We start from the raw sequence: 12,084 nt of genomic DNA, 5'->3' as shown, positions 1-12,084 counted from the left end.
AACCAAAAAACATTACAAATCTACCAATTAAATCTGTTCCATTTAAGTGCCATTGAACAGTTGGGGAAAAAAAACTTGCAATAAAATCCTTCCTAATCTATTATTACCAAATCTATTTTGTGCATCTGGCCAATTGCTTCAAGAAATAGGCCGCTATCTAACACATGAATTAAAGTAATTTGAGTAGCATCAAGCTTGAGTTGAATTGACAACAGAGAATAACTTCTACTTCTGAAGGTAAGTTTTAATTGATTTTAGTTGTAGGTTTTTTATTTTTGATATTTAGAAGCTTGGCATACAAATAGTACTTTTAAGTGTAGTAAAATAAATTTCTGGATGATTTTCTTTTCTTTTGAAATAGTAAAAATAAGGAGAAAAAATGCAACGTTTAATTTTAGAGCTTCATTGATGGCATGGCATGTATGATTTTTTATTTTTTCACTGAACTAGTTCATGTATTTCAATGAAAGAAACCTTTGACTCAAACATTAAAAGCTTTCTGTGTTAAAACTACAAAGGTCTGAAATTATAATATTTTGCTATTTGCTATTCCATTCAAGAAACAATGTGGTTATTGTACTGTATTATTTGTTCCTCTTTCCATGTGATATGTAATACACCACTTACCCTGCTTTCTTCTAGGCTATCAAATGGACCTGGCGGATCATCCAGACAAAGAAATTCTCTCACTGCGAGGCTTTTCAAAGGGGGAAAAAAAATAAGCCGGGGTACAAATAAGTTTACAAAAGAGAGCAAAAAGCAAGTGTTACTTTGAAGCCATTACAGTGTTTTAAACAAATCGGTTTTGCGTATATACTAAAAGCAGCAAGTTGGTTCATGTGTTTTTACATAAACAACCAAATACAAATATAAAATCTATAAAAGATACAAAGACTTTAAGTCATTTTCTAAGATCTTATGAAGATAGAGATTATGAATTCATGCTATATAAAAACTGCAAGACATAAAATATAAGTCAAAATAATGGTATAAGAGGCCAACCTAAATGATGAATAGAAACAGTATTACTTCCAAAACAATATCAATTTAAAGTAGTCTAAAAATGTCATGATCTTGTTATGAAGAAATACCATATCTAATTTATACTTTGTTTCTTCCTCAGGAGATGCTTCTAAAGCAACTAAAAAGTATTTACTCTAAAACAAGTTAAAGATTTTTGTTGCAATCATGTTTACTACACTAATTTAGTTAAATATTTTCCCTAAAGAGTTTAAGAGAAATAAATTCTGAACTCATTTTTGAATTACCATAAATTTCAAAATAATGAAATACAGTTGACCCTTCAATCATACAGGGGCTAAGGGTGCTGACTCCCTGTGCAGATGAAAATCTGCACGTATCTTTTGACTCTCCAAAAACTTAACTACTAATAGCCTACTGTTGACTGGAAGCTTTACCAATAACATAAATGGTCAATTGACACATACATTGTATATTATATTATATACTATATTTTTACAATGAAGCTAGAGAAAGGAAAATGTTATTAAGAAAATCATAAGGAAAATACATTTATAGTACTATGCTGTAAAGAATCTGCATATAAGAGGATCTATGTAGTTCAAACCCGTGTTGCTCAAGAGGCAACTGTAATATGGAAAATATGATTTTTTGATGTGCTGCATAAAGGAGATGTCAGGAGATGTCACCCATATACTGAGAAGGGAATGGAATGCTGGGGTTCATGCAGGTGAGACAGGTTGATGACAGCGGATGGTCATGAAGAGCTAAATGGAACAGTGAAAGCTTTCCAAAAGAAAAAGCAATATGAATTAATATAAAGAAGCGGTGTTAAGAAAATGATCCAGAAGACTCCAAAGAGGGGTAAATTTGTGGAGTATAAAATCTTGACAACATAGGTAGTAAAGGACACACATTCAGGAAAACGGAGAAAAAAAGCTGAGTACTCATAATCATGAAATCATACAGATGGAAAGGATCTTAAATGTGATCTAGTTGCTTTCTATTTTTTTTTTTTTTTTTTTAATTTTTTTTTTTTTTCAACGTTTATTTATTTTTGGGACAGAGAGACACAGCATGAACGGGGGAGGGGCAGAGAGAGAGGGAGACACAGAATCGGAAACAGGCACCAGGCTCCAGGCTCTGAGCCATCAGCCCAGAGCCCGACGCGGGGCTCGAACTCCCGGACCGCGAGATCGTGACCTGGCTGAAGTCGGACGCTTAACCGACTGCGCCACCCAGGCGCCCCTCTAGTTGCTTTCTAAAAGATGTGATCCATAGTATGCTTTCTATGCTTTACATGTGTTCAGCCAGGAGTATACCTAAACACCTCCAGGTTTAGAGAACGTTCCACCTCTTAGAATAAACCATCATATGCTTGAAAAATACTGAAAATTAGAGAATTATTTTTTTTTCCCTGAGCTGGGCTTTTACTCCCTGCAGCTTCTATTCAATGAATCTCAGTTGTGCTTTTGAGCCATTCAGGGTAAATCTAAGTCCTCTTTCACATGATAACCCTAACAGAATGTAAAAAATGTTATCTTTCCTCTAACTTTATATTTTTCCAAAACAATACTAATACACTAATATCTTCTTTTCTTTTAACCTGTACACAATTTATTGAGGACTTAAAGCCTATATGGTCTCTGCATTCATGGAGGCAACATTTTTTCCTCCATTTTACTGAGGTATAACTGACAACTAACTGTATATATTTAAGGTGGACAACTCAATTTAAGTACACATTGTGAATTGCGAACTACAATCAAGCTAATTAACATACCCATCATGCCACATGGTTATCATTCCTAATACTTTCAAAGTACATTGCACACACAGGGCTCTCTCATACTCTGTTTTGTTTAATTTTCACAATAATCATTTGAGATGAGGACAGGCATTGCATTTCCATTTTATAAATGATACCAAAGTTCAGAGAGTTAAAATGACTCACACAAGGTCACAAGACCTTAAATCTGTCTTCTGAGTGAATATTATGTGCCTTTTTCTACATTTAAATTCTTTCCTGTTATGTTTTGGTTCATTTGGATTCTTTCCCCTTGCTGGTCACTTCTCTCAGACCGCATTCAATTTGTCTGTCATCCTTTAACCAAGGCCTCTAGAATATTGCAGTTGGTCTAACAGAAAAGAGAATAGGACCACTATAGATTCTTTTGGTTTAGATATTATACTTCTATCCACCTATTATTTATATTAGAGAACCAACTATTGGGCAAAAATGAGCCACAGGAAATAAGTTGATCTTGGGACTGAGAGGTCAAAAGTCTGGATGAAACCCTGAGAACAGCCTTTAAGACTGATAAGGAAAGTGCACATAAGTTTATAGAAGGGTCTTTTTTCTTTTCAATGCTTTCAGCATATGATAACCCAATGTGAGACATTGTTTTCTTATAGGCTTATAGCCAGATTTTCTCATTCTTTAGTAACATTACAAATTAATTACTGAAATGCTGCTGCTAGGAAAGAAAAAGTAGGTAAGGGAATATATGTATCTCTTTTTATACCTTTGGTTTATAGTAGAAATTTAGCCCAAGATCAACAGTGATGTTGACAATGTACCCAGCTGTAGAAATCTTTTTCGGAGTGGCTATTCTATTTCATTCTCCTTCCCTAAACATCTTTATGATCTATAGTACATCCCCATGACTTATTTTATAACTGAAAATTTGTACCTCTTAATCCCCTTCACCTAATGTACAACATAGGGAATATGGGCAGTAACAACGCAGTAACTTTGTAGTGACAGATGATAGCCAGACTTATTGTGGGAATCATTAAACAATGTATAAAAATACTGAATCACTATGATATACACCTGAAACTAATGGGATATTGTATGTCCATTTATACAGTTCAGAAAAAGAGAAAAATCTTTATGATCTCTAGCTCTCTAGAGTTCTACTCAAACGAAATCCAATGGATCCCCTAAGTTATTTTTCAGTGTAGTTCAAGGTTATATTCTATGCCCTACTTTCTTTAATCTGTAGCAGAAAAATGAAATTTAAAACTGGCTTTACGACTCTGATTTATAAAATACTTTTTTAGTTGTTCACTACAATTCTTCTGTTTCAATGGGACTCAGGTGTTGGAGAAGGCGTCAATATGCTCAAACACTATTCCATGGAAGAGGGACACACAAGAATCTCTGGGAGATGGTAGTATTTGGGAAAACAACTTTTCTCAGACATTCAGATATTTTCTTTTCCCTCTGGAAAAGGCAACCCTTACCCCTGCTTGAGAATCACTGACTAGAGACCTTTATTTAGATTTGATAAATAGTTGACTGCCTATGTGTTTCATGGTTCTGCTCAACGATTTCCTACATGTTATAAACCAAGATTTGTTTTTTCTATAATTTTTATTTTATTACTTTGTTTTTTTAGAGAGAGAGAGACAGAGAACGTATTCAAGTTGGGGAGAGGGGCAGACAGAAAGACAGAAAGACAGAAAGAGAGAAAGAGAGCAAGAGAGCGAATCACATGAGGCTTGATTCATGACCCTGGGATCACGACCTAATCCGAAATCAAGAGTTGGGATGCTCAACCGAAATAAGTTGATCTTGGGACTGAGAGGTCAAAAGTCTCAGTGAGTCACCCAGGGAGGCTCTAAGCCACCTGAGCCACCCACTGAGCCACCCAGGCACCCCATCAATGTATGATTTGTGAATGAATCAAATGAATTCAAATAAAACATAAATATCAAAGAGTCTATATTATTAAATGCTTATAAATAAAATAGAAGTCAGTTTTCAAGGAAAAAATTTTACTTTTTCCCCCCCTTGTTCACTGACTGATAGGTTCAATACAGCTCCCAATCTGTATTCAATCTTTACTACTTTTGCTTCCACTTGGCCATGATAATAAAGGTAGGACAAACATTAGGATAAAAGAGAAACCTATTTGGGGGTGCCTGGGTGGCTCAGCCAGTTAACTGTCTGATCTCAGATCAGGTCATGATCTCACAGTTAGTGAGTTTGAGCCCCTCATTGGCGCAGTGCAGAGCCTGCTTGCGTTTCTCTTTCTCTCCCTCTCTCTCTCTGTGCTCTCCCACTTGTGCTCTCTCTCTCTCAAATAAATAAACTTAAAGAGAGAGAGAAATCTATTTGACTAAGAAAAATGCAACAATATGGAATTAAAAGGTAAAGAAAGACTCTGTACAGGGGCGCCTGGGTGGCTCAGTGGGTTAAGCGTCCAACTTCAGCTCAGGTCATGATCTCACAGTTTGTGAGTTTGAGCCCTGTGTCGGGCTCTATGAGGACAGCTCTGAGCCTGGAGCCTGCTTCAGATTCTGTGTCTCCCTCTTTCTCTGCCCCTCCCCTGCTCACTCTGTCTCTCAATAATCAATAAACGTTAAAAGAATAAAAATAAAAAAAAAAAAAAGACTGTACCTTTTTATTCCCTTTATTATCTAGAATAGCTTTCAGGTATGTTTGGGAAAACTCTATTTTATTTTTTTTAAATATCCATTTATTTATTTTGAGAGAGAGAGCACTCGAGTGGGGGAGAGGCAGAAAAAGAGGAAGAAAGAGAATCCCAAGCAGGTTCCGTGCTGTCAGTGCAGAACTCAATCTCATTTGTGAGATCATGACCTGAGCTGAAATCAAGAGTTGGATGCTTGTGAATGAGCCAACCATGCACCTGGGGAAAGCTCTATTTTAAAATTGAGATCAACTGTTGACTTAACATGAAGATACAGAGACCACACAGTATCCCTCAGCATTTTTTATTATTAGAGCAAATTTGCCCTATAACTTGATCTCTTCCTCCGATACTCTAAAAAAAGCTTTAAGCGTTTTACTGTATTTTCAAACTTATAAAAAAATTATCTCATTGGCTGACCTTTCATCTTCTATTTACTATTATATTTTATGTTCTTTCATAGTTATGTATCTGTTTACACTTCACAATTAAAAAAAAAAAACTAGTAATTTAATAGCTAAATGTGCCATTTATCTCAAAATGTATATTTTATTAAAAATTTTTTTCAATGTTTATTTTTAAGAGACAGAGACAGAGCGCGAGTGGGGGGAGGGGCAGAGAGAGAGGGAGACACAGAATCTGAAGCAGGCTCCAGGCTCTGAACTGTCAGCACAGAGCCCGACATGGGGCTGGAACTCCTGAACCATGAGATCATGACCTGAGCTGAAATTGGATGCTTAACTGACTGAGCCACCAGGCCACCCTCAAAATGTGTATTTTAAAAGGAAAAAAACCCTTAAAACTAATGCCTACAATTCACTAAAAGGTCAATCGAGAACCAAGTGAAAAATGTACTAAAAATACTAGATACCAATTCTGCCAAAATCAAATTAAGCACATAAAGTTATTGAATGAAAACATTACTGAGGGATTTGGGATAGAAATGTTCAATCAGTTAGTATTTCTCTTCAGTGTTCTCTACCAGCTAAAAGACAGTAACAGAAACTAGATGTTAAATACAACCTGAAGGATAAGGACTTAGGAATCAAGGCTGGTGATGGTGAGGGTCACACTGGAGGAGACGGGCTGACTAGGTGTGAGGTTGCAGGGCTCACGTTTACATCCCTATGATAGATGTGAAGGCCCGGCAGCGGAGGTCTAGTTTAGACCTTGCTGCTCTCTTGCCTAGTTACTAGCCCGGGTGTGTTCCTATGTTCAGTTTTATACCCTCTAATCTAGAGTGCTTAAGTGTTTTAGGTAAAACACAGCTTAAAACCCATCTATGCTTCCTCTGGCAAGAGGGATCAAAGCCAAGATCTTAGTGTTGGCATGAAACATCTGCCTACATTCCAATTCTGTCTTTCCTGACACTTCAAAGATGGTACACCTCATGTCTATTTCATGCCTCCATGCCTTTAGTCATGTTTGCTGCTATTAGCCTGGCCCATTCTTCCCACCTTTCCCTGGCTAACTCATATTTATTCTTCATGACTCGGCTCATCTGTTATCTCCTCATGGAGTCTTCTCTGACTAGACCCTCTTCCCCTACCCTATGTTAGGTTCAGTATTACCACAGCACCTTGAAGAGATCCTTTCATAGGACTTACTATACTGTATTACTAGTATTGTGTTTACCAAGCAGACTGTTTCACCAAAAGGTAGATGACAAATTTCTGGACTATATAGACCATATCCAAACCAATTAGCACAGCACAGAATAAACATCCCACAAATAATGACTTTATTTGTAAGAGTTATGCAGTTAGAAAAAAGTTAATGACTTATAAGGATCATAACAAATTTCTATCCACCAGTGTAGGTAAACCCTATACTACAATTCTCTAATTTGAGAAGGATTTTAGGTTTTAACAGACGTCTTAACAGAGAGAGAGGAAGAAAGAGAATCCCAAGCAGGTTCTGTGCTGTCAGTGCAGAACATGTGAGATCACGACCTGAGCTGAAATCAAGAGTTGGATGCTTAACAGAATGAGCCAGCCATGCACCTGGGAAAACTCTACTTTAAAATTGAGATCATTAGTTGACTTAACATGAAGATAAGGAGACCTCAGACAGTATCCCTCAGCATTTTTTATTATCAGAGAAAATTTGCCCTATAAGTTGATCTTACTTTCATAAGAAGGTAGACTTTGGACAGCAACAAGACCAAAAGTCTTAGTTAAAAGGTCAGAATCTGGTTGTTTCTGATGGTTTGACTTCAAGATTCATGAAGAAGCACAATAAAAAGAATAGGATATAAGAAATTTAGAGTTGAAAGAGAACTTTTAGAGGCCTCTTAGCTCAAATACTTCATTTTCCAAATGAAGATACTGATTAAAATCACATAAGTAACTAAAATTACTTCACTATTAAGCCCAGAAAACTCAATTTTACAGAAGATCTCTGAGACCCAATTTAGTTAGGTAAGAGTTTACATAGATCTGAATACAAAATACTTGGCTTTATTGCATTTTAAAAAAGTGTCCTTAATTGAATGTCTACCAAACCAACATTAGTGATGAAAACCACTTGACCAAACTTAGCAATAATGTGTTGGTTCTCACAAGCTGGCATTATATGAGCTATTGAATATGTAACTGAATTCTTTCATTTTATAAAAACACTAAGACTAATCTAGCTTCTCTTGATGATATCTTAATATATAAAAACAACTTAGATACATTAAAAATTTACTGTGAGAAGATAGTTCAGGCTGAAAATGTGTAAAAAATAGTTTTAAGTATCTTGTTCAAGAATTATGGAATTACTGAATTTTACAATTAAAAGAAACCTAAGGAGCTATCTAATCCAATATATTCCACTTAATAATTCCCCTTTCAATACCACTAATGGTTATCTAGCCTTTTCAAATACTTATGTAAAAAGAAGCTCACTTTCTCAAAAGGCAGAATATTTTTTGTATTATATATATTTTTAATGTTTATATTTCAGAGAGAGAGAGAGAGACTGAGAGCAGAGGAGGGGCAGAAAGAGAGGGAGACACAGAATCCGAAGCAGGCTCCAGGCTCTGAGCTGTCAGCATAGAGCCTGACGCAGGGCTCGAACTCACAAACTGTGAGACTGTGACCTGAGCCTAAGTCAGACACTTAACAGACTGAGCCACCCAGGCACCCCAGAATATTTTTACAGTAGATAGCCTGAAAGGATATGTAACTCTTTCTTATCTCAGCTGATAGGGTCTTCCTCTAACTTTTCACTACTATTCCTAGTTTTACATGTTAGTCTTGCTATTAAAAATGAGGTCTTTAGATCAGCAGTATCAGCATCACCTAAAAACTTGTTAGAAATGAAGAATCTTCACTCCAGACCTGCTGATTCAGGATCTGCACTTTAATAAGATACATTACAGTTGAAGAAGCACTGCTTTAAAGTATTATTTGATTAATCTTTCTCCCCCTCATAATCTTTCAAATATGTGAAGATGGCTCTGTTATCCCCCAAGTACTTTTGTGTTCTTCTAAATTAAAAAAAATTTTTTTGTGTATTTATTTTTATTTTTGAAAGAGAGACAGAGGGGCGGGAGAGGGAGGGGGAGAGAGAATCTCAAGCAGGCTCCATGCCCAGCACAGAGCCCGATGTGGGGCTGGATCTCATGACTTGAGCTGAAATCAAGGGTTAGATGCTCAACCTACTGAGCCAGCCAGGTGTCGCCCCTTCCCCCCCCACCAAGGACTTTTGTTTTTTAAAGGGTAAATATTATCATTTTTTTCAGCTCCTCCTTTATGTAAATACTTCTATACTTTATTTTGTTTGTTTACTATTAACTGCTGTTAATGCAAATCCATCCTGATTTTTTTTTTTTTTTTTTAACACACATAGAATTTAAAACATGATGGGGCACCTGGGTGGCTCAGTCAGTTAAGCATCCGACCTCAACTCAGGTCATGATCTCATGGTTCGTGGGTTCGAGCCTCGTATCAGGCTCTATGCTAACAGCTCAGAGCCTGGAGCCTGCTTTGAATTCTGGGTCTCCCTCTCTCTTGCCCCTCCCCTGCTCATGCTCTGTCTCTCTCTCTGTCTCTCAAAAATAAATAAATATTTTTTAAAAATGAAAAGAAAAAGAATTTAAAACATGAACTTTGTTATTGAAGTCCTTATAGATGGATGGTAATATGAAAACAAAAAACCCTATATAATTTAACCCCTCTATTTTAAAGAATTAAAAAAGAGAAAAAATTTGGTAACTTATGATATATGTATAATGCTTATGAAAAAAGAGAACAGTAAAAAAATTGCTGTGCTGATCAAATGATGCAACAATTTCAAAGTAGCATAAGATAGTATAAAATGTATTTATAATTATATATAATTTATAACATACAATTTATAAATACATTGAATCATTTATAGAAATAATTTATAAATAATATAACTATGTAGTAAATAACTATAACAAATTGTGCAATGTAAGACTTTCCCTCTCCATCCATCTTTAGGTGGCCTTCACCTTGACAGTCACATGCTGCTGGTACAGGGTCTGCATCTTGCTTCTGCATTTTGATAGAATACTCCCTCTCATTTGTAAGGTCCTTCTTTACCTTCTCTTGTTGGTCTGAATATCACTAATTCTTTAAAATCCAGCTCAAATGTCACCCTCTAGGAAGCTTCCTGCAATTCTCCTAGTCAAAAGTTCCCTCTCTCTTTCTCCTCTGAAAGAGATCTAGCTCTACTCATCATAGTTGTTTTTGGTGAATCTTCCTCCTATTCAGTTTTCTTAAATAAAGGATCAGTATCTAAAGCACCTTTGTGTACTACAATACCTTATATGCAGTAAGACCTACATAAATATTTATGGAACAGAGAAAATCAATAAGAAATCCTTTGATTTTTTGAAATCATGAAAATATTAACTTTTTTTTAATCTGTTTCCTTTGTATTTTCTAAATGCATCTGAAAATATTATCTTAAAGCTTTCAGATCAACCATCCTTAGTGTCCTTTCAGTTCTTACTTTCTTCTACTTCTGCTTTGTTACAGTTACAGAGGTAATAATATTAAAAGCCTCCACCAGCCTGTTGTATAATGAAAAGCTCTTAGTCAACATGAAGGTTAAGAAGTAACTGTGTTGTGAAGTGCTAAGGATATAAAAAAGGAAAGTAAAAAAAGTGTAATTATAAATCTATAAAGAATTAATATCAAATAATTATTTGGCCATATAAAGACAGCAATCTTTTTTTTTTTTTTCAACATTTTATGTATTTTTTTTGGGGGGACAGAGAGAGACAGAGCATGAACGGGGGAGGGGCAGAGAGAGAGGGAGACACAGAATCGGAAACAGGCTCCAGGCTCTGAGCCATCAGCCCAGAGCCTGACGTGGGGCTTGAACTCACGGACCGCGAGATCGTGACCTGGCTGAAGTCGGACGCTTAACCAACCGCGCCACCCAGGCGCCCCAAGACAGCAATTTTTCTATGTTCCCATTACAACTATAAAAGGAGGCTAACAAGTATATCAACAGGTAACACGTATCATACCAAGAAACATTTCATAAACTCCCTTATTTTGTTCATCCTGAAGCCTCATTTCTTCAAACGAATTTTAAGACCAGTGACTACAACCTTAGCTTCCTTCATAACCTTCCTAGCATGACACAGAGCAAATGCTCAAGATAATACAGATAAATAATTTCTTTCCTTCCCTTCACTCATGCTTTAAACAAAAACTTATTAAGAAACTTGTTAAATTGTGAAATAAAGAATGCTACCCATAACCCACAAAAAAGACAGAGTGTACTCTAGAATAAATAAGGCATAAATACTTCATTCTGAGTTCAATTTATCTACATTATTTAGTCCCTAAATGATGATTTACATGACAAAATCAAGTAGACAACACCTGATACACTACATTTTTTAATGCAAGACTTCTTAGAACTTCTAGTATTCTAGGAATGTCACGTGAAACCTTTCCCAAATTATTTGGCCAAGAAATCTTTGTTTTCCTGAAATACCTACTTATGAATTGAGCAAGACTACTACCACAGTACTAAAGTACACAGTTTAGAAACAAAAGGATCACAAACGTCCCGTGTATGCCTACCTCAGAGACAAAAATCTATCATCAATCAGTTTTTTAAAGTACAGATTTAAAAAAAATATTTTTTAGTGTTTATTTTTGAGAGAGAGAAAGCAAGAGCAGTGGAGGGGCAGAAAGGCGGGGGGGGGGGGTACAGAATCCAAAGCAGGCTCCCTGCCGTCAGCACAGAGCCTGATGCACAGCTTGAACTCACCAGCTGTGAGATCATGACTTGAACCCAAACCAAGAGTTGATGCTGAACCAACTGAGCCACCCAAGTGCCCCTAACCTCCTACTTCTTTTAAGAGGAAGGTTATGAGACAATAATCTTGGCCATGGATAACTTCAGGAAGTTATGTCTTTTCTCTTTCTATGGTAGAATTATAAAACCTACTGTGAATTTTTCTTTGGTCCAAAGTTAAGCATTCCTTTTGTTGTTCTAGGAATTTTTTTTTTTTAATTTTTTTTGAGAGAGAGAGTGCGCACAAGCAGGGGAGGGGCAGAGATAGAGGGCAAGAGAGAGAATCCCAAGCAGGCTCCGCACCATTGGCATGGAGCCCAATGCGGGGCTTAAACTTACAAACTGTGGGATCGTGACCTGAGCTGAAACCAAGAGTAGGATGCTTAACTGA

General features: G+C 36.3%; 1 protein-coding gene across 2 annotated transcripts in view; it reads right to left on the bottom strand.

The window, feature by feature from the left end:
* Positions 1-12,084, bottom strand: part of SNX16 (sorting nexin 16) — a 43,744-nt gene that overhangs the window by 14,336 nt on the left and 17,324 nt on the right. For both annotated transcript variants that reach the window (XM_045454739.1, XM_045454740.1), the window contains one exon: positions 628-697. In XM_045454739.1, coding sequence (XP_045310695.1) covers positions 628-697 — 70 coding nt within the window. The remainder of the gene's footprint in view (positions 1-627; positions 698-12,084) is intronic.

Source organism: Leopardus geoffroyi, chromosome C3, assembly GCF_018350155.1.
Source record: "Leopardus geoffroyi isolate Oge1 chromosome C3, O.geoffroyi_Oge1_pat1.0, whole genome shotgun sequence".
Classification (NCBI taxonomy): domain Eukaryota; kingdom Metazoa; phylum Chordata; class Mammalia; order Carnivora; family Felidae; genus Leopardus; species Leopardus geoffroyi.
The sequence above is the reverse complement of the archived record's forward strand: the minus strand, read 5'-3'. Positions and strand labels throughout refer to the sequence as shown.